At 42.5% G+C, this 27,493-nt stretch overlaps 2 protein-coding genes across 2 annotated transcripts; one reads left to right on the top strand and one right to left on the bottom strand.

Annotated features, from left to right (window-relative positions):
* Positions 1 to 1,246: 1,246 nt before the first annotated feature.
* Positions 1,247 to 6,182, bottom strand: LOC123483248 (B-cell receptor CD22-like). Its single transcript, XM_045212817.1, has 3 exons — positions 6,116 to 6,182; positions 1,748 to 2,011; positions 1,247 to 1,539 (listed from the first exon to the last, which is right to left on the bottom strand). The coding sequence occupies exons 2-3, from the start codon at positions 1,851 to 1,853 to the stop codon at positions 1,247 to 1,249; spliced, it is 399 nt and encodes a 132-aa protein (XP_045068752.1). The 5' UTR covers positions 1,854 to 2,011; positions 6,116 to 6,182.
* Positions 6,183 to 8,942: 2,760 nt separating this feature from the next.
* On the top strand, positions 8,943 to 26,372 carry LOC121543056 (serine protease hepsin-like). Its single transcript, XM_041852750.2, has 13 exons — positions 8,943 to 9,286; positions 9,751 to 9,876; positions 14,687 to 14,809; positions 15,271 to 15,312; positions 15,412 to 15,550; positions 16,107 to 16,226; positions 18,575 to 18,615; positions 18,855 to 19,020; positions 19,122 to 19,318; positions 20,183 to 20,278; positions 24,229 to 24,371; positions 24,617 to 24,781; positions 24,898 to 26,372. The coding sequence occupies exons 2-13, from the start codon at positions 9,858 to 9,860 to the stop codon at positions 24,949 to 24,951; spliced, it is 1,305 nt and encodes a 434-aa protein (XP_041708684.1). The 5' UTR covers positions 8,943 to 9,286; positions 9,751 to 9,857; the 3' UTR covers positions 24,952 to 26,372.
* The last annotated feature ends 1,121 nt before the right edge of the window (positions 26,373 to 27,493 follow it).

The following is a 27,493-nucleotide window of genomic DNA, read 5'->3' on the forward strand; positions in this document are numbered from 1 at the left end:
TGAGAGAGTCTCAGTAATTCAGTTTGTATTCACTAGTGGAGGATTTAAAAAGAAATTGACCTTGCAACCTGTTGTTGACTTCTTTATTTTGACACTCAACCCAAACTTGAAGAACCTGTGTATAATATATGATGGGCAAAACTCAACCTGGGGTGGCGTAGTGACATATGCCATTTTTGTGTTATACATACAGTATCTTGATTATTACATGGATTTGTTATGATAAACTTTTATGTAATTGTAATTCAATTTATATATTTACATATATGGAAACTAATCTCTAGTTGTCGTTTCACTTTTGGTCATCCAATACTCAACAACTCTCCATCATAAAGGAAGTAAATTACAGTAGGCCTATTACAGTAAAATGTCTTATTTTCTACAGTAGAGAGATTAAATGTGGTGTACAGTACATGCTACAGATATTACTGTACATGTTTTTTAAAGAAAATGGGATTTAGGGCTGGATACAGCTACACAACAGTGCTACTGTGTGGCAGTAAACTGGGTACAACATCTCCCAGCAGAGTTAATTCAGTTCCTTTTCAGTTCCTGCTAATTTAAGTGTCTCATTTGTTATGGTCATCCTTGATGTAATATTATGGTAACGGCTGCTGGATGGTGGTCTCTGTAAGACTGTAACCTGGTTGACTTGATGCCGGGAGAGTTTTCCTATAGGGGAAAGTTGTTATAGATCAGACCTTATCGTTTCATAAACTTGGTATATTGACTTTGTTTTCTAGTGGAGATTCTCTGTTTTGGTTGATATAATGTTTTCTGCTATTACTCCACTAAACTTATCAGATGGAAGACTACAAAACAGTTAATAGACAATATAAAGTTATACTGTAAATATCAAATGAAAAGTAAACTCTCAAGGGTAAAGGAGTTGTAGAATAATTATATACAGCACAAACCAATACCTAAAGAGATTACAGATCACATCACTGTAATATTTACTCTTAAACGTATTGTAACTTTTTCACTCACCTCCTAATGCAAACCACTGTTATAATGATGATCAGTGTCAGAGTGATGGGGATCCCCACTGTCACCAACCCCCACAGTATGGGGGACAGACCATTTACTGCAGAGAAGAAACTACTGTGAGCTCTATAGGCCAGGGATAGCTTCACACTGGTGTACATACTGTCATTTGTTTCAATGGCAAATTTACAATAACAGGTGGCATAATCTTGATGTTATATTACAGACTAGACTAGAACAGGAAACATACTGTATATTTTCAATGCATCCCCTTGCACCTACTTTTCCCCACAGTCATGGTAACAGTAGAGCTCTGTGATCTATGCTTGTTCACCGCTACACAGCAGTACTTCCCACTGTCCTCATAGCTGATGTTAGTGATGCTGTAACTCTGCCCTGACCCTCTCAGTGAAGCTTGGGATTTTGTCCTCTGAAGCCAGGTGTAACGCTCTACTGCAGGGTTGGCATCACTGCTGCAGGTCAGAGTCACAGAGCTGCCCATCACTACCTCCCCAAAAGGATTGACTGACACTGATGTGTGCTTTGGAGCATCTGAAGGCAGAGAAAGGTAAAACAAACAAAAAAAGAAGAAAAAAAAAGAAGAAAGAAGCTACTTTTACAGTATGGTTTCCTATATTTGGGTAACAATGAGAGATGTCTGGTACATACTTCCCTGTCTAAGTGGATCCCAAAAAACTCATGACAAACAGTGTTACTGATTCATTCATTGTCTCTGTGATTGGGATTTTAAAGTACTTACACTGGACATGAATAGACAACGCTGAGGAGTGGAGCGGTCTATTGGTGGTCAGGGCCTCACAGTAGTAGTTTCCACTGTCTGTTGCGCTGATGTTGGTGATGGTCATCGTCTGTCTCTTATCACCAGCCGTGTAGCCTCCAGTCTTGTACCAGGTGTAGCTCTCCACTGGAGGGTGGGCAGTACTACAGCAGAATAACGTCACTGAGCTGCCCTCAACAACATCACCAGAGGGACTGAGGGACACTGCTACTTCACTGGAATGATCTGAAAGTAGACAAGAGATGTGTAAGCAATAAGACATACCAGACAGATAACAGGCGAAGGGCACACAGATCAGAGAGACACAAGCCTTTTTATCATCAGACTATTTCTCTTATCCTGTTTTAAATGTAAATACACTGAAGCGTATATCCATATGTTGTTGCTGTGTTTGTAGTGATGGTTGTCTGGGTATTGGGGGCGGGTGGTCACCCAAATAAACAATTCCAAGCTGACAGTCAAGACCATGTGACTTTCTGCTATAATTTCGCAATTTTTGCATACAGTCGTTGTGGTCGTAGGACATGCCACCATACCATCAGGTTTTAAAGTGTAATAACCTCTTAGTTACAAAAGAACTCTCACTGTTGTTGTCAACAGCTGGTACTGTACATACAGATATCAATAGCACTGTCACTATTACTCCGAGAGACTTTCAGTAAGTAAATGAGAAAATGAGTAAATATTGAGACATTGACAAACTTCCAGAGGAAGTGTAAGAACACTATGAGACTCTCTGAATCATGTAATCATACTGAAAAGAGGAAGCAATGGCTCCTCTCCTCAGAGTGACTCAGAAATTACGGTGACATCAATTTCAGTCCAACCTCTGAGGCTTGTGGTCAGACCTGATCTCTGTGCAGACAAGCTGGAAGCTGACCACATCTTTAACAGCTCTCCTATTCTCATGAGTCAAATAGTTACACACTAAATGTATGTACAGGAAACAACCTCGAATGCTGATATTAAATGTTTGTGTTTTGAACATATAACAATGCAGTTACAGCATCCCTCCTTTATCATATAGTATGTCAGTTGCAGTGGTGATTTTAGCATGTAAATCTTGGTGGGGCAAACTCAACATTTTACATTTACGTCATTTAGCAGACGCTCTTATCCAGAGCGACTTACAGTTAGTGAGTGCATACATTTTCATACTGGCCCCCCGTGGGAATCGAACCCACAACCCTGGCGTTGCAAACGCCATGCTCTACCAACTGAGCTACAGAGGGCAACCTCTTTTTTTTATGCACTACACAACACAACACTAAACAATACATTAATTGCACTATAACGATGACAAACGGTGCCCACAAACTGTTAGGGCCTACATAAAGCTGTCCCAACAGCAGAGATTTATTTTCAGCACCATGGAGTGAATCCTTACCACCGCTACACCTGGCTATCAGCGGAGCCGTTGTTTGGCAGCGAAACAGCTCATTCAGCCTAATTTACTGCCTTTTTAAAAAACATAGCTGATATGGCTGACTTGCTTAAACAAATGTGGTTTCTACTGACATTTGAGATCTACAAACTATGGCATAAGTGAACGATGAGTGGATAAGAGGCAATCCGTAATTTCGATTAAGACATTAATGAGCGAGCTAAGATGGACGTAGTCAATATAACTATTTGTTCAGCACTTTTGAAATGTACAGTAACAGAATTCAGAACATGGGCCATTCTGACAGTATTCTCCCTGTACACCAAGTCAGAACTGTAGGATAAATAAAGGGGGCATATAAGCAGACAATGAAAGCTCTTACAATATTTGATGATGACATTTCTCTAAAATATGCTATATGCTACATGTGCACCACCAAATCAGAACAGTAGGCTAAGTTATGTGGGGGAAAGGGACCAAATTATTAGGGTGAGGAACATGGGCTACTAACAGCTTACTACACAACATACACTTTGAAAAAAGTGTCGAATCATGACGTCAGTGATCTTCAGGTTGGAGCTCTAGAAAGAGGCCCGAGTTCCCGACTTGGATTTCCGAGTTGGATGACCGTTGAAAGCGTATTTTCCCAGTCGGAGCTCGTTTTTTTCAGAGTTCCCAGTTGTCTTGAACTCACTGAAGTCTGAGATTTCCCAGTTCCGAGTTTCCAGTTGTTTTGAACGCGGCAGAAGTCATGCTGGATTGACAGCATGGCCAATGTATTCAACCTTTTCTGGCCCATGGTGTTCCATGTGAATGTTTATCCTTTTAAGCTTGGAAAAGAGACCTTTAAACTCAGACTTGAACCATACACCCTCTCCACTGAATAGCAGGCTAGTGATTGCTTTGCAATGCTTACAGTTAGCCACTAATTCCTTCCAAACCACTCATTGTTGAATTTGCAATTTCCAACTTGTTATGTTTATGTCCAATGGCCGATGAGCACCGGTACGTTTTATATATAATTTCTCTTCATTTTGAAAAGGACTTGCCAGTAGATTGTCGACTTGATTCATGACGATGACTGCTTATCTAGCTTGCTAGCTAAGATTTTGAAAGTATGATGTTGACATGATCAGTCCAATCAAAGCTTCCATAGAAATTTTTTTATTTGACATCATTTTATCTGTAGCCAATGAACTTGAGCCTTCTTGGATGGGCACTTCTAATGTAAATTTAAGGGGCTTGAATTTTCGAGCTCTCCCCTGTAGATTTGCTGTGATGTAGTTTCACCATGGGTGACAAAACACTGAGGCAATCACGGCGCAACTAGAGAACATTACCAACCCCTACGCACTGTATTTTCCGCTGTCTGCCCCACCACCACAGAAAGTACTGAGCTAGGCTGAAACACCTGCATTTTGGAGCTGCATTACTCAAGAAAGCAAAAAAGAGACCATGTACAGTTGAAGTTGGAAGTTTACATACACCTTAGCCAAATACATTTAAACTCAGTTTTTCACAATTCCTGACATTTAATCCTAGTAAAAATTCCCTGTCTTAGGTCAGTTAGGATCACCACTTTATTTTAAGAATGTGAAATGTCATAATAATAGTAGAGAGAATTATTTATTTCAGCTTTTATTTCTTTCATCACATTCCCAGTGGGTCAGAAGTTTACATACACTCAATTAGTATTTGGTAGCATTGCCTTTAAATTGTTTATCTTGGGTCAAACATTTTGGGTAGCCTTACACAAGCTTCCCACAATAAGTTGGGTGAATTTTGGCCCATTCCTCCTGACAGAGCTGGTGTAACTGAGTCAGGTTTGTAGGCCTCCTTGCTCGCACACACTTTTTCAGTTCTGCCCACAAATGTTGTATAGGATTGAGGTCAGGGCTTTGTGATGGCCACTCCAATACCTTGACTTTGTTGTCCTTAAGCCATTTTGCCACAACTTTGGAATTATGCTTGGGGTCATTGTCGATTTGGAAGACCCATTTGCGACCAAGCTTTAATTTCCTGACTGATGTCTTGAGATGTTGCTTCAATATATCCACATAATTTTCCTTCCTCATGATGTCATCTATTTTGTGAAGTGCACCAGTCCCTCCTGCAGCAAAGCACCCCCACAGCATGATGCTGCCACCCCCGTGCTTCACGGTTGGGATGGTGTTCTTCGGCCCCCCCCCCAAAGTACGTTCATTTCTCGGACACAGAATGCGTCTCCATCCTGAGCGGTATGACGTCTGCGTGGTCCCATGGTGTTTATAGTTGCGTACTATTGTTTGTACAGATGAACGTGGTACCTTCAGGCATTTGGAAATTGCTCCCAAGGATGAACCAGACTTGTTGAGGTCTACAATTTTCTTTCTGAGGTCTTGGCTGATTTCTTTAGATTTTCTCATGTCAAGCAAAGAGGCACTGAGTTTGAAGGTAGGCCTTGAAATACATCCACAGGAACACCTCCAATTGACCCAAATGATGTCAATTAGCCTATCAGAAGCTTCTAAAGCCATGATATCATTTTCTGGAATTTTCCAAGCTTTTTATAGGCACAGTCAACTTAGTGTATGTAAACTTCTGACCCACTGGAATTGTGATACAGTGAATTATAAGTGAAATAATCTGTCTGTAAACAGTTGTTGGAAAAATTACTTGTGTCATGCACAAAGTAGATGTCCTAACCGACTTGCCAAAACTATAGTTTGTTAACAAGACATTTGTGGAGTGGTTGAAAAACGAGTTTTAATGACTCCAACCTAAGTGTATGTAAACTTCCGACTTCAACTGTATGTATGCGGCTTTATTAACTCAATGCGGCTTTATTAAATCGCCACTGCTCAGTTGCTATCTACATATAATCACTGACCACAAGACATATTTACACAAGAACATTTACACAAAATATATGTCAAAAAAACATATAATAAGCACTGTGGTCTTACCAGACACTAGCAGGGTTACTCCAGGCTGTCCAGGAGGCTTCTCCACTGGGTGGTTGGTGATAAAGTAGAATACATACAGTGGGGGGAAAAAGTATTTAGTCAGCCACCAATTGTGCAAGTTCTCCCACTTAAAAAGATGAGAGAGGCCTGTAATTTTCATCATAGGTACACGTCAACTATGACAGACAAATTGAGAAGAAAAAAATCCTGAAAATCACATTGTAGGATTTTTAATGAATTTATTTGTAAATTATGGTGGAAAATAAGTATTTGGTCACCTACAAACAAGCAAGATTTCTGGCTCTCACAGACCTGTAACTTCTTCTTTAAGAGACTCCTCTGTCCTCCACTCGTTACCTGTATTAATGGCACCTGTTTGAACTTGTTATCAGTATAAAAGACACCTGTCCACAACCTCAAACAGTCACACTCCAAACTCCACTATGGCCAAGACCAAAGAGCTGTCAAAGGACACCAGAAACAAAATTGTAGACCTGCACCAGGCTGGGAAGACTGAATCTGCAATAGGTAAGCAGCTTGGTTTGAAGAAATCAACTGTGGGAGCAATTATTAGGAAATGGAAGACATACAAGACCACTGATAATCTCCCCTCGATCTGGGGCTCCACGCAAGATCTCACCCCATGGGGTCAAAATGATCACAAGAATGGTGAGCAAAAATCCCAGAACCACACGGGGGGACCTAGTGAATGACCTGCAGAGAGCTGGGACCAAAGTAGCAAAGCCTACCATCAGTAACACACTACGCCGCCAGGGACTCAAATCCTGCAGTGCCAGATGTGTCCCCCTGCTTAAGCCAGTACATGTCCAGGCCCGTCTGAAGTTTGCTAGAGTGCATTTGGATGATCCAGAAGAGGATTGGGAGAATGTCATATGGTCAGATGAAACCAAAATAGAACTTTTTGGTAAAAACTCAACTCGTCGTGTTTGGAGGACAAAGAATGCTGAGTTGCATCCAAAGAACACCATACCTACTGTGAAGCATGGGGGTGGAAACATCATGCTTTGGGGCTGTTTTTCTGCAAAGGGACCAGGACGACTGATCCGTGTAAAGGAAAGAATGAATGGGGCCATGTATCGTGAGATTTTGAGTGAAAACCTCCTTCCATCAGCAAGGGCATTGAAGATGAAACGTGGCTGGGTCTTTCAGCATGACAATGATCCCAAACACACCGCCCGGGCAATGAAGGAGTGGCTTCGTAAGAAGCATTTCAAGGTCCTGGAGTGGCCTAGCCAGTCTCCAGATCTCAACCCCATAGAAAATCTTTGGAGGAAGTTGAAAGTCCGTGTTGCCCAGCGACAGCCCCAAAACATCACTGCTCTAGAGGAGATCTGCATGGAGGAATGGGCCAAAATACCAGCAACAGTGTGTGAAAACCTTGTGAAGACTTACAGAAAACGTTTGACCTGTGTCATTGTCAACAAAGGGTATATAACAAAGTATTGAGAAACTTTTGTTATTGACCAAAAACTTATTTTCCACCATAATTTGCAAATAAATTCATAAAAAATCCTACAATGTGATTTTCTGGAGAAAAAAAAATCATTTTGTCTGTCATAGTTGACGTGTACCTATGATGAAAATTACAGGCCTCTCTCATCTTTTTAAGTGGGAGAACTTGCACAATTGGTGGCTGACTAAATACTTTTTTTCCCCACTGTATGTCCCGCTATCAGACTTCCTCAGATCAGAGATCCTCAGGGAGCAGTTCCTGGTTCCTTCCTTCCCCAGGTACTCCACCCTGCCCTGGGAGGCTGGCTCAGGGAAGATACCCTGGCTATGGTACACATACCTGGGGGTGATGCAGCGGCTCTGGTCCCGGCACCACATCTCAAACAGCACCCTGTAGGGCTGAGGGTAGTCGTAGAAGCAGGGGAGGACCACAGACGAGCCGGCCACGGCACACAGGGGAGTGGAGGGGACACGCACAGCCCAGTCACTACAGAGGACACCCACACAGCAGCCTGGGATTCAAGAAATGAATGAATATGATTTACAATACAATACTTTGTATGTCTATTCACATACCATGATAAAAGTGTGTTCCGTATGATAATGATGAATATGATGTCAGTTTTACCTTGCAGGATAAGTGAGAGAAGCCTCATCCAGCCAGTCTGGAAGACTCCCAAAGCCATCTCTGACGCTCCTCCACTCCCTTACTCACTGTACTCCTTTACATTAGCAGCGAAGACCTCGACCGCGTCTGTCTTTCTGTCTGTCTGTTCGCTCACTCACTTCTCTTTTACTTAACTAGGAACTGGTCAAGGACATTGAGAAAAGCAGTGACATTATAAGCCTGCAACAAAAAGCCAAGGCACTGTTGCTGGCTTTTAATGTCACTGTCTCTAAACAAGACAGAGCTTGTTTTTTGGTTCTGTCTATTTAGACCTTGTTTACAATGAGCATCCAGTATATGCAGATCTATGCGTTTACCTCTGACCGTTCTACCTACAGACCTGTCTAGCTCCAATCTTATCCCAACCCCTTGTGTACACCCTATAGTTTAGACATTAATGTTGCATGGACCAACCTGGACCAACCTGTGGCATGGTGTAAGCCTAGAACTGGCCAACCCATGCCTCAACTTCAATGCACTTTGGTCTATTGCACCTGGAACATTACCTGAACTTAACACATACATTTGAAACTAGGAAACGATAAATCAATTGAAGGGGTTGTTAACAGTTACACTTGATTAACCATGGTCTTTAAAAACAAAGGGCTTTAAACCTGTGCTCTGCTCTGCAGGTGCCATTTGACCGATATCTCATGACGTCACATGTATGTTACTTGGCTGTTTCTAAAATGCTATGAGCGCAGAACCGGGAGTTGAACTAGTCGAACTGCTGAGCGGTCCTGTTTTTACAGAAAAAACAACTGTGTAAATACATTGATAGCTACACGTTTTATCTATCGGAAATTATATTTTAGTTTTAGTTTTGAACGGAGAACGGTTTTCTTTCGCAGAAGGGGGGAAAGTTTTTTTCGTACTCTTTGTAGCCATACAACCACTTGTCGAAGTATTGGGAATATCCATGACAGCCTATTCATACTGCTACCCCGGAGGGAACAGTGAGCATCGAGAGTAATCGCTGAGATTGTAACTTCATTTTTGACAAGCAGTCAAACACCTGTTGCAAAAGAGAGGTGAGTGCTCTGAGAATGGTGTGGATTTTGAGTAACCTAATACTCTGTAATTTGAAAGCATGTGAGTTGTTTTTTATCATGAAAATACCTATGGAAAAGTAACAGTTACATTCTGTCCAGTGTTCACATCTCAGGGTGAGTTTATCGATATAAAAGGGATGTAGGCCTAATTATTCTATGCTGAATGGTAGGACTATTGGTAGCTAGCTAGTATGCACACTGGGGAGAAACAGCATATCCTAATTCTGTGGTAAATGACAATATAGGTACCACTCATTAGTAGAGACATGTTTATTACACATTTATTCCATAGAAAATAACAATTTCCCCTTCAGCCTGGACTATTAGTCAAATCTGCTCAAAACAACTCACTTTGCCCTTTGGTTTATTTAACTTGTTTAACCCACCTCTCTCCAGTCTAACAGTTTATTAACGTTCATGTTCTGCTCTATCTTTTTATACAGGCTGGGAATAAGACTGGGTGGCAAGTTGACCACCACAGGAGCTGTGAAGGAGGGCCACTCTGAACTTCAGCTACCTCTTTTTATTTTGTACTTTTGAGCGAGGAAAAATGACTGAGAAAAAGAACGGTGAGTGTTCCACACACATCCAGACATTGTGCTTGCCACATTTTTTTCCCTCTATATTTGACATCAGACATCAGAAGAACTCAGTGTTAAAGATTAATAGAACTGGCCACTGCTTGCTGTTTGATGGGGTAAGCTACCTTTTGTGGTGTTGAGTTTGTGATCTAGATTAGGAACCTTTTAAATATGGCTTTTTTCATACAGTCTGTTTTTGCCAAAGATGTTTCAAATCATTTAGCTTTCATTAAAGGACACACACTCTTAGAAAAAAAGGTGCTATCTAGAAACTACAAGGGTTATTCGGCTGTCCCCATAGGGGAACGTGTTGAAGAACCCTTTTTGGTTCCAGGTGAACCCTGTTGGTTCCAGGTAGAACCCTATTGGGTTCTATGTAGAAATCTTTCCCCAGAGGGTTCTACATGGAACCCAAAAGTGTTCTACCTGGAAGCAAAAAGGGTTCTACCTGGAACCTAAAAGGGTTCTCCTATGGGGACAGCCAATAAGAGTGCAGTGATACTTTATCAATGCGTCTTTGATTCTGTTTAGCAAAAACTTTGAGTATTTATTATTATCTATAACACAAGGAACCTCTTTTATTATCTAATTGGGGGGTCTAGAGTTCTTTCAGAATGGAGAACGTTATCCTTCACCATTATCACTCATTTAACAATGTTTACTAAATCCAGTGGGTTCTAGCATTCACTTCATTTTACTGTTCCTTTTGGACTTCTCAGCTGTCTCTCCTTCAGTTGTAGTGGCAGACCATAAACCTTATTTAACAACTCTCTATCTTTATGACACTGTAATGTCTTGTGTGATTATGTTTAGGGAATGACAGATGTGATAAGGGCCCAAGTGTACCTAGCTTGGAACCTCATCAACCTTGTGAAATGTTTTTTGACTGCTCATATCAGTATTTCTGTTATCTAATTATCACTAGTAGTAGGTGGTCCCAATCATGATCTTTACTCAATATTTTGAAAGCTATACCTGTATGTACTGATAAATAATCAAAACAGTGGTAATAACAAGGGTACAGTTATCTTGAGTTTAACATATTTTTTAGACCACAGTTATGCTGTTGGCGTTTTACCAGACATAGCATCATTGATTGTGTGGCTTTTAATTTGGAGAATTAGAAGTACTCCTGAATTCTCAAGCATGGACACTTCCGTGTGTCTTGTAGAGAGATGCTCACCAGGACTCTCTGACATTTCTATGTTTCAATGTAAAGCCATTGTCAAACCTGAGTCACCATCCAATGAACAACATCTCAGTCTCCTTCTAGCAGAAACAGTTACAGCATGACTGGTGATTGTTGTGTGGTCTGGTTTCGTTTTGGTCTGGGTTGAGTTGTGGGCTCATGTGTAAAACACTGTGGTTTCTATCTGTGGTTTAGTTGCTGAAACTGCTGGTCTGTGGCATTCCATGACTCTTGATGTGTGAGACATTTTAGTTACTTCATGTAGTGGACAGTCACAGTTCTGAAACAGATGTAGCTTTATGAAATGTTCTTTCTATTGTGAAATGAGGCAGAATACCTTCTTCCTGAGAGAGACACAAGGGAATGAACTAGGCCTTTCACCTTATAGAAGTATCTCCCTTCAGTTAAGGAGACATGTATTTCCCTACACACAGAGTGTACTCAGGTAGAGGCTAAAACAATAGCAGGGCTTGTTCTCCAGCTCCAGGCCTGTGACTCCAGGATCCACTGGAGTGGGTTTAGGAAATGTGGAGCTTTCCTGGAACCAGCAGCTGGAACACTGGAAGGGAGACTGGCCTGAGATAAAGTCAGCGCTTAGACAAGGTCTGCTTATGTCAAAAAGATATGTGGTCCCTTCCTCACCCCTGTCATTACAGAGAGTCCTGGGCAGGAACAGTAACACATTAATGTACTGATACAGCCTCACGTGACATAGGTGGATGGGTTTGGGATGGGTTTTGTGGTCGTGGAAAGTTTTTGTTAGAAGTAGAATGTCTCCTCAAAATCAACAAGGTTGAGAATCGCTTTTGTACGGAGAAGGAATGTTCTAATTTAAATCTGTATTGCAGGGTTCTCCAAATCCGGTTCTGCAACGTGACTGGGTGTGCAGGGTTTTGCTCTAGCCCATACCTGTTTCAAACAATCAACTAATCATGGTCCTCATGTGTGTTAGTGCTGGCTGGACCAAAATCCAGCACACCCATGAGCCAGTGTATCTTATGGCTCCAGACTAATGTCTGGAAAAGTCCTTGAATCAGCAGCCTATAACATGTGCTGAGTCAGGGTTCTCTGGGGTTGCCATAGGTGACTGCACCAAAACTGCTGTTATTGTTTGAAAATAGTCAATTTTAGTATATAATGTACAGTCATCACACTAACAGAGCTTCACTGTATGTTATGCAGGTCAACTGTGTGTTTTAAAAACCGTACAGTATACAAAAGCCTACAAATTCAGGATACATTTTTACATCTTCATTTTCACTGTGTTAAATAGTGACAGTACTTGATGTTATTATTTTAACGCTATCTCAGTAAAAACCCATGTATCTTATTGTTGATGGATGTTCCACACTGATAGACAGTGGTGAGTAAGGGAAAAAAGTGGAGGATTACCCCATCACTCTATGAAGAGCCATCAGCTGCCTGTAAACTGTGCCCATATCCTGAGGTAGTGCGTACAGACGGCAGACCCCATGGCCTTACAGGACCCCCAGTGTTTTCTCCCTGAATTTGAGTCTCCCTCATTTGTGTGCAATGTTGATTTTCCTCTCTTTTAATTGGTATCAGGAGTATCAGGTTGACGCTTGTTTCCCTGCATAAGGTATAACGGGAAAAAGTGTTATGTTATTGATAAGAAACATGCTCATCCGGCAGGCTCTTCTTCTACAGCTAGCTATGGTGATCCAGGTAGTGGGCGGCAGGTAGCCTAGCGGTTAAGAGCATTGGTAACCAAAATGCCGCTAGTTCAAATCCCCGAGCCGACTAGGTGAAAAATCTGTCTGTGCCCTTGAGCAAGGCATTTAACCCTAAGTCGCTCTGGATAAGAGCATCTGATAAATGACTAAAATTTAAAATGTTAAATATAGTGCAACTGTTTGTGTTGTTGGTGTCGAATGGTTGAATAATGTCTTCACTATTGGGCATGTATTGATGTTTGTATGTAGGAGATTGTTCCTAAGTGTCCGTCAGACTAGTGTATTGCCCACATAGCTAGGGCCACGTGACCAGATCAGTAAAACGTCTTGGCCCTATAGCATACATAAAGACTTGTGTATACCTACAAAGTAATAACAGATTTATAGACCTGTGTATTACCTACACGTGTGTTAGACGTGAGTTGGATCCACACACAGACTGTGTGTTTGTTTGCGCTGAGTCAGGAGCTTATCATGCCTTGCAGTCAGTCAGTCACTCAGTGTTTCTGCTGGTCTGCTCTGCTGGGCTGGTCTGGTGTGTGGCAGGTCTCCACACAGGCTGAAGCTGGCTGGCCGGCCTGCACGGTTAATGATCACTCCAAAACTCCACTCTCTGCGCCTCAGCTACCTGCCTGCAAACACAGCAGATGTACGCATGTTACCTGTGTGTGTGTGTGTTTGGTTTTACTATCCTTGTGGGGACGTGAAGTCCTCACAAGGATAGTAAAACAAGGAAAATCCGGACAAGTGGGGACATTTCGCCGGTCCCCACAAGGAAAAAGGCTTTTGTAGGCTTAGGGGTTAGATTTAGGATTAGCGTTAAAATTAGGGTTAGGGTTAGAATTACGGTTAGGGGTTAGGAGTTAGGGTTAGGTTTAGTTTTAGGGTTAGTGTTTTGGTGTTAAGGTTAGGGTTAAGGTTAGGGTTAGGTTTAGGGTTAGGGTTTAGGGAAAGTAGGATTGTGTGTGTGTGTGTGTGTGTGTGTGTGTGTGTGTGTGTGTGTGTGTGTGTGTGCGGTGCATTAGTGTGTCTCACACGTGTGACGTAAGTTGTAAACGGTGGTTGAATAATCAAGTGTGGCTTTGTTTTGGTTCAACCAAACTTTAAAAGTTAGTGACTGGTCAGTTCATGGACCTTTCATCATCATCAGTAATTTAATGTAATGAACTGACCTCTCATTCTGCCCAACCTTGTGTTCTAGCTAGGGACACAGTGACAATTTGTTGGGGCTCGAGATGGCACTGAAATCAAGCCTGCAGTTTGTTTTAGCTCTATGGAAATGGAGCAGACTTTGGACTATTGATCCTATTCATTTGTACTTTTTCAATGTGCCAGTGTGTTATTATGGCACTCTCTTTTCCTTTTCACCTATCTGATTAAAACACTTTTCTTCTTCAAGATGTTCAAACGTTCACTGTGGCCCTTTCCAAAGTTACCCCCGGACAACTCCAACCAGGCAGGATATTACCCCACCCACTTTGCCAAAGCACAGCCCCCATACCACCAAAGGGATATCAACAGACCACTAACTTACTACCCTGAGACAAGGCCGAGTGTAGCCCACGAAGATCTCACTCACCGCACGAGCCCGAGGGGGCGCAAAACCGGACAGAAAGATCACGTCAGTGACTCAACCCACTCAGGTCGAGTATAGCGAAAAAAGCCTGGCACGATGTGATGCACCCCTCCTAGGGACGGAATGGGAGAGCGCAAGCAAGCCAGTGACTCAGCCCCCGTAATTGGGTCAGAGGCAGAGAATCCCAGTGGAGAGAGGGAAGCCCGCCAGGCAGAGACAGCAAGGGTGGTTCGTCATTCCAGTGCCTTGCCGTTCACCTTCACACCCCTGGGCCAGACGACCCTCAGTGTGAAGCTGAACGTAATGGTATGTTTTTGTTGTGTGTGTTGTCTTTTACAGGAAGTCCGGGGATTTCTCTCCCGGGAAGCGCGGGGGTGACCTTCCTGACCCCATGTCGCGTGGCGGGCGTGTGTCTGACCGTGGTGCTACTGGGGGGGATTGGAGCTGCTGTCTGGGCTGTAGGTGAGAGACCTCTGCTTCTGCTCTCACATAGTAGTGATGTGTACCTTTTGGCAATGTGCAGTGCTTTATGGGTAATGTAGTTTTAGTTTTTCCATAGTACAGACAGAGACGGAAGAGGAAGCGAGACATCCCACTCCCTCATTTTTTTTCTGTTTCAATGGAAGTCAATTAACTAAGTACACCAGAACCAGCTGCTATCACATTGGTGTCTATGGGAGAGCCACCCCCTTAAGTAGACAGGAACTGACAATTTATTTCAATGGTAAACAACCTGAATGAACTATCTTAATTTATCCTCCATCTTTGGTACAAAAATTACCAACATTGTTTGATTGCAGTCAGTGGATTTGTTTGCAGGCTCTGTGAGGTTTGCTGTTTCATCAACAGAGTGTGTATGCACTTTACAGTTTTATATTACATGTTGTTGACTTTTGTTTGTTTCTTTGTTTTTCAAATCCTAGTAACGTTTTGTATCCGAGAAGAAGACACAGGATTATATGATGGTAAGTGAGAGGGAAACCACTTCACCAAAGCCAACCTCATATAGTATCTGAATCGATAGAAGGGCTTGTTTGATCTAGTATTTCATTGCTCCACCCCAGTCCAGGTGAACTCCAATCCAAGCTCGGATCTACGTCTCCGGGTGTTTGACTCGGCCCAGCGACGGTGGAGACACGTCTGTTCCTCAGAGGCCAACCAGCTCCTGGCCAACATAAGCTGTGAGGAGATGGGCTTTGTCAGGTGAGGAGATTGATGGATTGTGATATGAAAGGCTTTAGATTAAATACAAAAGTGGGAGTCACTATCTACAGCATCATAAAAGGATACCCCTATGCCATGCAAGAAGGCTGCACAGAAATTGCTCCACCCTTGCCTGGTTGCTAAAATTGTAATGGTTTGCCTAATTTCAGTTTATGGCCACAAAACAAGCAATGTATAGTTTAGATAATCTAAACAGCTGTGAAATACATTTTAAAAAATATATATAAATTGTATTTTCAGCTGTTTGAAGCTGGTGTACAAAGCAGGAAAAAAAAGAGGCGAAAACTAAACTTAAGGACAGGAAGCATAAAAATAGTGCATATAGAATGGATCTACCGCTTCTCCTACTTCCTTTCAATGAGAATGACAGATATATACCTCACAATGCTATGTGAATTTGGTTGGGTCACCCAAAAGGTTATACATACTGCACCTCTAAGTAACTTAATCGGGTTTAGGCCAGGGATCTTTCAACTGATCTGTCAGTGATAGAAGTCTCCTTAATAAAGAGATGCATGCTTTGTGTCCCCACCAGCGTGGTGAATTACTCAGTGTTCAGTATCCCTGAAGGCAGTAACGACCGTGAGGAGGTCTTCTGTGTCAAAGAGAAGGAGCTGACCTACGGCAAGAAGATCAAAGAGTCTCTATATCCCTGGTAAGACATTCTTATAACACTCTTATATCTCCTAGATCAGGGGTGTCAAACGTACGGCCCGCGGGCCGGATCAGGCCCGCAAACGGGTTTAATCCGGCCCGCGAGATGATTTAAAAAGAAAAAGTATATTTGTAAAGTATAAAGTATTTTTCAATAAAATAAACTGCTGTTCCAATTGCGTCCACTGGATGGCGCAATAGCAATTGTGTTAAGCAAGCAAACTGTTTATACCGGGGCAGAGCAAGTAGGTCAAGCACGTGCAGCCAATGAGCTACTTTGTTTTGCCCGCGATATTTATTACGGCTTCTACTTTTAACATTATGTGCTTTGGCACCCTCATTGCCCCAATATGTCTCTGTCAAAAAAGAGAAAAGTGGACGCAGAGTGCAGAGTGTTCCAAGAAAAATGGTCATCCTATTTATTCACGGAATTGAATGGGAAAGCTGTATGTTTGGTGTGTTCAGAGCATGTTGCAGTGCTGAAAGAATATAACCTTCGTCGCCACTATGTGAGTCTTCATGCCGACAAATATGACAACTTTCAAGGACAGCGGAGATGAGAGAAGGTGAATGAACTGTTGGCGGGTCTGAAGAAACAGCAGTCTGTGTTTACTCACAGCCGAGACATCAGTGACGCTGCAGTGAAAGCTAGCTACCTCATTGCTAATGAAATCGCAGTGGCTTCAAAACCATTTAGTGAGGGTGAATTTGTAAAAACATGCATGATGAAGGCAGCGGAGATTGTGTGCCCTGAAAAGCGGCAGGCTTTTGCAAATATCAGCCTGACAAGAAACACAGTTGCAGACAGGATTTCCGATCTTTCAGTGGATTTGGACAGCCAGTTGAAGCAAAAAGTAAAGTAATTTATTGCGTTTTGGTTGCAATTGATGAAAGCACGGACATTACAGATGTTGCACAACTGGCCATTTTTTCATCCGCGGAGTTGATGACACATTGACCGTCACCGAGGAGTTCGTGGAGTTGGTGCCGATGACAGATACAACGACAGCAGCTGATATTTTTACCGCACTCGTCGGCGCGCTGGACAGGGTCGGAGTGGACTGGTCCCGCGCTGTCAGCCTGGCTACAGATGGTGCGCCCTCAATGATCGGGGAAAAAAAGCAGGCGTTGTGACAAAGTTCAGAGAGAAAGTGCAATCTGCAAATGGAGGACGTGATTTTTGACTTTTCACTATATTTTGCACCAGGAGGCTTTGTGTTGCAAGTCATTAAAGATGGATAACGTCATGAAGGTGGTCATCCAAACTGTTAATTTCATCCGATCCAGAAGCCTGAATCACCGTCAGTTTGACAGCCTTCTCAGAGAGAAAGACCACATCTATGGCCTGCCATACCACACTGAGGTAAGATGGTTAAGCCGAGGTGCTGTGCTGAGGCGTTTCTTTGATTTACGAGAAGAAATTGAACAGTTCATGGAAGAAAAGGGCAAACCAGTGTTAGAATTTCATTCCGCAGAATGGATGCCGGACCTTGCATTTATGGTGGATGTTACAGAGCACCTGAATAACTTGAACAAACAGCTGCAAGGGCGCAACAAAGTTGTCACGCAGTATTATGACAGCATACGTTCTTTCAAGTTGAAGCTGTCATTGTGGGAGACGCAACTTGCCGGTGGTGATGCAGCTCACTTCCCCTGTCTGAAAAATGTGTGCGTGACCCAACATGTGGCAGACATGAAGCGGTTCAAAGATAAAATAACGGGACTGTTACGGGAGTTTGAGCAACGCTTTCAGATTTATGTTTATATGTTTTTATGTTGATGTGCTATTGTTTTTAATTGATTTTATTTTATTTGTATATTTAACCTATTCTTGACTCTGTGGTTCTTGCACTTGTTTGGGGAACAGGATTTCATTATTTTTATCTACATTTCTGCCTGAGAAATGACACCCTGATATAGTTCTGTGATCTGTGAAACAGTTCTGTTAATCACTGAGGCATTGTGTGTTTGTGTGTTCTTTTTTTTTAGAATTTTCAAATAAACTTGACGTGTTTTATGATTGATAGTGATGTTGTGCTTGTACTATTTTGGACACACTGTCCTCAGGCTCCAGCTTTATGTTGTATGTTGATCGTATTAAAACAAAGAAAACAATCTGAAGTTGTTGTTTTTAAGTTATATATACCATGATTTTTCCGGTCCGGCCCACTTGGGAATAGATTTTCCTCCATGTGGCCCCTGAGCTAAAATGAGTTTGACACCCCTGTCCTAGATGATTATCTTAAGGCCTTGTTTATTAAACTAGAGCTGGCTGAAAAGGAGAGAAGAGCAGGAATTCAGGGTTCCAGCCTGATGTGTCTGACTGTTGTTGCTGTTGTTGTTTTTCAGTGGCTGTGAAAGTGGCCAGGTTCTAAGTCTGCTTTGTCAAGGTAGGTACTGCTGAGAGCTTTGGTTTGGTCCTGACACCATGACACACTTTTTACACAAAGTGATGAAAAGCAACCTGAGAGTTGTACAGGATGGCTTAACTCTCTCTCTCTCCTGCATCTCTCTTTACTCATCCCTCCCGATCTCTCTCTCTTCCTTCCACTCTCTCCTCCTCCTCCCTCCCCATCCATATCTCTCTCTCCTCCCTATCTCTCCCTCCCCTCTCTTTCTCTCTGTCTAGACTGTGGCAGGCGTAGTCTGACAGAGGACCGTATAGTGGGTGGTGTGGATGCTAGGCAGGGTAGCTGGCCGTGGCAGGTCAGTCTGCAATATGACGGGGTGCACCAGTGTGGAGGCTCCATCATCTCAGACCGCTGGATCGTCAGCGCAGCCCACTGCTTCCCAGAGTACGCCCTGAATCTTTCTCTCCATCTCTCTCTCCATCTCTCTCTCTCTCTCTCTCACACACACACACTTCTTCTCATTGATTCTGTTTGTCCTCTCTCAGGAGGAACCGTCAGGTGTCTCGATGGAGGGTGTTACTGGGCTCCATCTACAACAAGCTCACCCATAAGAATGTTAGGGTTCTTGAGGTAAAGACTGTGGTGTACCACAGCAGCTACCTGCCCTTCGTAGACCCCAACATAGACGACAACAGCAGAGACATCGCTGTTCTGGCTCTGGCCCAGCCTCTTCACTTCACAGGTAAACATTGGGGGCCCATATTGTTATAGCTTATTATACTGTGATGATTTGTTGGTCTTTTTCAAGGTACATCAGATGAAGCCACAGTGTGCTTATAGGTAGAAGAGGGAGAGAAAGAGAGAGAGACAGAGAGAGAGAGGGGGGGGGGGGGGTAGAGAGAAGTGATAAAGCGATAAAGCGAGATAGAGAATGAGGGACGAGTCACTATGGTAATTCCCTTCCTCAGGGTTCAGGTTTCCAGTCAGACTTCCAAACAAAGGCCCTCTTTACTGCCTGCCTGCAGTCGCCTGGACAAAAAACAATGATATCAGAACCGGACAGAATAGTTTGGCCTCTGTTTCACTGTAATTTTTCCTTTCCTGGAATCTCTGGACGTTCATAGAAAAACATTACATTGTTATAATGTGAGAGAGAAAACTCTCTACGACAGCGTTTTGGATTTTGCCTTAACACTACACGGCTGATTCAAATTATCAAAGCTTGATGATTAGTTGATTATTTGAATCAGCTGTGTAGTGCTAGGGCAAAAAACAAAATGTGCACCCCCGAGTTTGGGAAACCCTGCTCTAGGATGTAGTTGTTATGCAGGCACTACAGTGAACTTCCTGTTGTTTATCAAGGCCAGATGTATTGGGCCTTGTCTGACATCTAGTGGTTGGACAGAGTTGCAACTATTCACATGATAAAATAACACACTGGTGTGGAAATTGAGAACATGCAACATTAGCCGGACAAGATTAACATTGTCCGTAGTGAATACAACACACAAGCCATCAAGTAATCTCAATTTCTCTGCAAGTATACAATTAATTACAATCTCATCTCATCTCTCTCTCCCTCCTCTTCACCCTCTGTTTTCTGTAGACTACATCCAGCCAGTGTGCTTACCCCACTATGGCCAGCGCCTGATTGACGGCCAGATGGGGACAGTGACAGGCTGGGGAAATGTAGGTTACTATGGTGAGTGACTGTGTAACCTTCTACATCCTTAAACTTACATCTGGTCCCAAAGCCAGATACTGTAGGAGCTGGCCTTAAAACATCACCTGGTCCCAGAGACTGATACTGTAGGAGCTAGGTTTAAAACATAATCTGGTCCCAAAAACAGATACTGTAGGAGCTGGGTTTAAAACATAATCTGGTCCCAGAGACAGATACTGTTGGAGCTGGCCTTAAAACATAATCTGGTCCCAGAAACAGATACTGTTGGAGCTGGCCTTAAAACATAATCGGGTCCCAGAAACAGATACTTTAGGAGCTGGGTTTAAAACATAATCTGGTCCCAGAGACAGATACTGTAGGAGATGGGTTTAAAACACAATCTGGTCCCAGAGACAGATACTGTTGGAGCTGGGCTTAAAATATAATCTGGTCCCAGAGACAGACACTGTAGGAGCTGGCCTTAAAACATAACCTGGTCCCAGAGACAGATACTGTAGGAGCTGTGTTTAAAACATAATCTGGTCCCAGATACAGATACTGTAGGAGCTGGGTTTAAAACATAATCTGGTCCCTCAGACAGATACTGTAGGAGCTGGGTTTAAAACATAATCTGGTCCTAGAGACAGATACTGTAGGAGCTGGGTTTAAAACATAATCGGGACCCAGAGCCAAATACTGTAGGAGCTGGGTTTAAAACACAATCTGGTCCAGAGACAGATACTGTAGGAGCTGGGCTTAAAACATAATCTGGTCCCAGAGACAGATACTGTAGGAGCTGGGTTTAAAACATAATCTGGTCCCAGAGACAGATACTGTAGGAGATGGGTTTAAAACACAATCTGGTCCCAGAGACAGATACTGTAGGAGCTGGGCTTAAAATATAATCTGGTCCCACAGACAGACACTGTAGGAGCTGGCCTTAAAACATAACCTGGTCCCAGAGACAGATACTGTAGGAGCTGGGTTTAAAACATAATCTGGTCCCAGATACAGATACTGTAGGAGCTGGGTTTAAAACATAATCTGGTCCCAGAGACAGATACTGTAGGAGCTGGGTTTAAAATATAATCGGGTCCCAGAAACAGATACTTTAGGAGCTGGGTTTAAAACATAATCTGGTCCCAGAGACAGATACTGTTGGAGCTGGCCTTAAAACATAATCGGGTCCCAGAGACAGATACTGTAGGAGCTGGGTTTAAAACATAATCTGGTCCCAGAGACAGATACTGTTGGAGCTGGCCTTAAAACATAATAGGGTCCCAGAGACAGATACTGTAGGAGCTGGGCTTAAAATATAATCTGGTCCCAGAGACAGACACTGTAGGAGCTGGCCTTAAAACATAACCTGGTCCCAGAGACAGATACTGTAGGAGCTGGGTTTAAAACATAATCTGGTCCCAGATACAGATACTGTAGGAGCTGGGTTTAAAACATAATCTGGTCCCAGATACAGATACTGTAGGAGCTGGGTTTAAAACATAATCTGGTCCCTCAGACAGATACTGTAGGAGCTGGGTTTAAAACATAATCGGGACCCAGAGCCAGATACTGTAGGAGCTGGGTTTAAAACACAATCTGGTCCCAGAGACAGATACTGTAGGAGCTGGGTTTAAAACATAATCTGGTCCCAGAGACAGATACTGTAGGAGCTGAGTTTAAAACATAATCTGGAACCTTAGACAGATACTGTAGGAGCTGGGCTTAAAATATAATCTGGTCCCAGAGACAGACACTGTAGGAGCTGGCCTTAAAACATAACCTGGTCCCAGAGACAGATACTGTAGGAGCTGGGTTTAAAACATAATCTGGTCCCAGAAACAGATACTGTAGGAGCTGGGTTTAAAACATAATCTGGTCCCAGAGACAGATACTGTAGGAGCTGGGCTTAAAATATAATCTGGTCCCAGAGACAGATACTGTAGGAGCTGGGCTTAAAATATAATCTGGTCCCAGAGACAGACACTGTAGGAGCTGGCCTTAAAACATAACCTGGTCCCAGAGACAGATACTGTAGGAGCTGGGTTTAAAACATAATCTGGTCCCAGATACAGATACTGTAGGAGCTGGGTTTAAAACATAATCTGGTCCCAGAGACAGATACTGTAGGAGCTGGGCTTAAAATATAATCTGGTCCCAGAGACAGATACTGTAGGAGCTGGGCTTAAAATATAATCTGGTCCCAGAGACAGACACTGTAGGAGCTGGCCTTAAAACATAACCTGGTCCCAGAGACAGATACTGTAGGAGCTGGGTTTAAAACATAATCTGGTCCCAGATACAGATACTGTAGGAGCTGGGTTTAAAACATAATCGGGACCCAGAGCCAGATACTGTAGGAGCTGGGTTTAAAACATAATCTGGAACCTTAGACTGATACTGTTGGAGCTGGGTTTAAAACATAATCTGGTCCCAGAGACAGATACTGTAGGAGCTGGGTTTAAAACATAATCTGGTCCCAGAGACAGATACTGTTGGAGCTGGCCTTAAAACATAATCTGGTCCCAGAAACAGATACTTTAGGAGCTGGGTTTAAAACATAATCTGGTCCCAGAGACAGATACTGTAGGAGATGGGTTTAAAACACAATCTGGTCCCAGAGACAGATACTGTAGGAGCTGGCCTTAAAACATAATCTGGTCCCAGAGACAGATACTGTAGGAGCTGGGTTTAAAATATAATCTGGTCCCAGAGACAGATACTGTAGGAGCTGGGCTTAAAACATCACCTGGTTCCAGAGACAGATACTGTAGGAGCTGGGCTTAAAACATCACCTGGTCCCAGAGACTGATACTGTAGGAGCTGGGCTTAAAACAACACCTGGTTCCAGAGACTGTACATTACATTTTAGTCATTTAGCAGACGCTCTTATCCAGAGCAACTTACAGTTAGTGCATACATTATTTTTTATTCCCCCAGTGGGAATCGAACCCACAACCCTGGCATTGCAAACACCATGCTCTACCAACTGAGCTACATCCCTGCCGGCCAGTCCCTCCCCTACCCTGGACCAATTGTGCGCCGCCCCATGGGTCTCCCGGTCACAGCCAGCTACAACAGAGCCTGGATTTGAACCAGGATCTCTAGTGGCACAGCTAGCAATGCGATGCAGTGCCTTAGACCACTGCGCCACTCGGGAGAGGTAGGAACTGGGTTTAAAACATTACCTGGTTCCAGAGACAGATACTGTAGGAGATGGGCTTAAAACATCACCTGGTTCCAGAGACAGATACTGTAGGAGCTGGGCTTAAAACATCACCTGGTTCCAGAGCCAGATACTGTAGGAGCTGGGTTTAAAACATAATCTGGTCCCAGAGACAGATACTGTAAGAGCTGGGTTTAAAACATAATCTGGTCCCAGAGACAGATACTGTAGGAGCTGGGCTTGAAACATAATCTGGTCCCAGAGACAGATACTGTAGGAGCTGGGTTTAAAACATAATCTGGTCCCAGAGACAGATACTGTAGGAGCTGGGCTTAAAACATAATCGGGTCCCATAGACAGATACTGTAGGAGCTGGGCTTAAAACATAATCTGGTCCCAGAGACAGATACTGTAGGAGCTGGGTTTAAAACATAATCTGGAACCACAGAGAGACAGAGTAGGTGTATCCTTGTTGTCATTGGACAAGACAGCCTCTCCCTATCTCTTTCTTTCTCTCCCTCCGCTCTCTCTCTGTATGACCTTTGAATATGTAAACAGGGACAGTGTCATAGTGTGTAGATGTGCCAAGCACTATTGACCAGGAATCAACAATCTTTTGGTCAGATATGGTGGTCAGATCACTCCATCATTAATGTGTATGGAGGGATTAACAGCTTCTCTCTCTCTCTCTCTCTCTCTCTCTCTCTCTCTCTCTCTCTCTCTCTCTCTCTCTCGCTCTCTCTATCTCTCTCTTTCTCTCTCCCTCGCTTTCTTTCTATCCCTCTCTCTCGTTCTCTCTCTATCTCTCTCTCTCTTTCTCTCTTAGGGACTCTTGCTGACGTTCTTCAGGAGGCTAACGTGCCGATCATCAACGACGCTGTCTGTAACGCCCCTGATTACTATGACAACCAGATCACCACCAGCATGTTCTGTGCTGGCTTTGAGAAGGGTGGTACCGATGCCTGCCAGGTAACCAGCTATAGTGACATCTAATTCCCCTGCCCTGACAGTCAATTAATAAACTTGAACAAGAAATTACACCTTCCATCCATATTCTGTCTTCCACTTACAAACGTCATCTATTGACATATAAATGTGCCGGATATGAGTAAGGTTGTACCATTGCTCTCTATCCAGATTCTAGCTTTTACATGAGACATTTTTAATATTTAGATAATCCATTCACCCAAGTGAGAATGATATTGTAATCTCAGGGGGACAGCGGGGGCCCGTTTGTGGCTGAGGACTGCCTGTCCAAGGCCAGCCGTTACCGCCTGCTGGGGGTGGTGAGCTGGGGAACAGGCTGTGCCATGGCCAAGAAGCCTGGCGTCTACACCAGAGTGTCCCGCTTCCTACCCTGGATCTCCTCAGCCATGAGGGTGAGGACAGTATGCAGACATACACACATGCACGTACGCATGCACACACACACACATACGTACACAGATGCACACAGGTGGAAGTATAATCTTCTTTTCCTGTCTTATCTTCACAGACGTATCACAATTCACCAGGAGTGCACAAAATGGCGCGTACATGGGAGCACTAACCATACCTTTAAGGGATCAGAAATTACCAAAATCTTATCCCTTCAGATTTACTGCACTTCACCTGTTAACAATCCCCATCCTATTTGGGGAACATTGAGCAAATATCTGATGTATAGGTAAATTCAGCTAGATTACCTGAGGAAACCCTTGAAGTGGTAGCTTGACCAAAGAATAACCAATAGGTGTATGGTCTTGTGAAATGTAAAAAGCGTCAAATGAAAAGACTTATGGGACATGCATGACAAAGTCATAGAAAATCACCACTCTGCCAGCCAATGTACAGGTTGTACTGTCATATGGGGATTATTTGTATGTCATCAAAGGGTACATTTTTGTATTCAGGGTTTCCTTACAGTTTGACTCTTTTCAGGTGCAACAAACGTATAATACACAACAAGCCTGTGTATAAAAATGTAATGCTCAAACAGACATTAAAAAACATTCAGGCTAGTTTTGCCATGAAGTTTCTCCTTTATATTATTCCCATAAACAAATAATGCCAAAGTTACTGAAGAGATTTTAACATAGACAGCATGTAGCTGAAATTCCCTGAGACCTACAAAAAAAACATTGGTGTCAGATATTCAGCTCTTGGAATTGTCTCACTATCCTTTGTTTGTACCACAGATTGCAGTTCAGAGTGACTGTAAAGTTCTATAATGATACATGATGTTTCTTTGTTTTGTTTTTGGTCGGGACATGAATTTAGGGACAAGTAAACAGGTGAAATGTAAAATATATTTCTATCACATGTATGTAGATTAGAAATGTAGCTATAGAACGTAGGAGATATTCATAGTTAAATCAGTGTTTTATTTGTTTGGCTTTATTGTAAATATTAGTAGCTGATTTTTTGAAAATGGATGTTTATTTGTAAGTGATCCATGGATTTCAATCTCAAATATGCAATAACAACCAGAATCATGTTCTTATTAACCATTTCAGCTTCACAAGTTACTAAGGAATTACTGTTAACAACACCAAGTCATATTACATATTCATCACAGGATGATGCATTACACTACAGAGATCAAACTCAGTTGTGTGTTGTCAGTTAAGGGCCTATTACCTGCTGAGAACCACAACTACTTTATTGGTAGAGAATTAGCTACACAGCAACACTAGAAAAACTCTGCACAATTGCCGGTATTGTCTGTTGATCATCATGATTCAATTTTCTGTAGTTTATTGTGATGTAGTTTATCAAGCTTATTTGATGGTCTTTATGCTTTCATTTCCCCGTTTTATATTGTTTGAAGTCTAGTCTCTATGCAGATGAAATGTATATATATTTTCTGTGAAGAAATTATAAAATCTTTGTAAGGATGTTATTGTTACTGATTTAAACTCTGTTCCTTCTGTAAATGTAAATTGTTCTATTGAATATTGCATTGAAATAAAGATTTAATTTAACAAACTGGATGATGTATGTCAAATGTCATCTACAGGTATAGGATCATAATTTGAGCCAGTTTGCTACAAAAGGAAAATAATCCTGCAGCAACAGGAAATGTGAATTATTATGTGGATTATTATTATTCCGTTAGGGAAAATCAAATCTGAAATTTCAAAGTGGAAATTACAAACTCCAGAAGACTTTTTAAAGTTTTTAATTTCCTTGGGTGATCAAATTAAGATCCTACATCTGTACCAGTATTATATTTTGCGGCTAAAGCCTCAGTCAAAGCCTGTCATTTCCGTAACACATAACACTTTGTATCTGGACACAGTTGTGGAACTGGTTTTATGGAATCTAAACATTCCTAGTTTACAGGAACTGAACTATTCAGTCATCCTGAAAGGTGATACTATAGATGTCTCACTATATGATCAGTTCTACAGTTAATGTGATCTAACGTATCATTGAATCATTGGATAACTGCATGACTGCCCTGCATGACCCCTGCCAGGCAAACCCATTAGCCTGTGTATTTTCCCAGACGCAAATGTGCTATAGACTTATGTCCACTGGCCATGCAAATACATCTGTTGATACTAAACCTAAAGGGTACCTAAAGTACATAACAGCTTTTCAACCTATAGGCTTTAGCATTACTTGAATGTGACCTTTATAGTGTGTGGTATAGTGAGACACACAGCGAGACCCACAGTCTCAAATTTGTAACACCTACCTGACAATGCTCGTTGTTTTTCAACCTTCCCTTGGAAAATAATAGGACAATATTGGGTGTCTGCTTTGGAAGTGAAATGTCTTTACTCAAATCACAGGAGTGCTCTCAGAAGGAATGAGAGAGACACACACACACACAGAGAGAGCGAGAGAGAGAGAGAGAGAGAGAGAGAGAGAGAGAGAGAGAGAGAGAGAGAGAGAGAGAGAGAGAATGAGAAAGAGAGAGAGAAAGGAATTGGCAGGATCACCTGGAGGAGGATGTGAAAGAACCTCATTGCTTTCTATGCTAAATGCGGCCCAGCCCTGCTCAACCTGTTCACATTATTTTCCTTCCCAGGAATCTTTCTTGCAAATCAGTCCAGGGAGTTTCTTCATTTGTTTTTCACCATAGAGAAAGTTGTTTGTTCATT

This window comes from Coregonus clupeaformis, unplaced genomic scaffold, assembly GCF_020615455.1.
Source record: "Coregonus clupeaformis isolate EN_2021a unplaced genomic scaffold, ASM2061545v1 scaf0053, whole genome shotgun sequence".
NCBI classification, from domain to species: domain Eukaryota; kingdom Metazoa; phylum Chordata; class Actinopteri; order Salmoniformes; family Salmonidae; genus Coregonus; species Coregonus clupeaformis.

Coding starts and splice junctions, on each gene's coding strand:
- LOC121543056 (XM_041852750.2), top strand. Junction 15,551..16,106: donor GAGGAGATGGGCTTTGTCAG/GTGAGGAGATTG, acceptor TGTCCCCACCAG/CGTGGTGAATTACTCAGTGT. Junction 20,279..24,228: donor GGGAAATGTAGGTTACTATG/GTGAGTGACTGT, acceptor TTTCTCTCTTAG/GGACTCTTGCTGACGTTCTT.
- LOC123483248 (XM_045212817.1), bottom strand. CDS start 1,853: ATGACCATCACCAACATCAGCGCAACAGACAGTGGAAACTACTACTGT. Junction 1,540..1,747: donor GTTGTCTATTCATGTCCAGT/GTAAGTACTTTA, acceptor CTCTGCCTTCAG/ATGCTCCAAAGCACACATCA.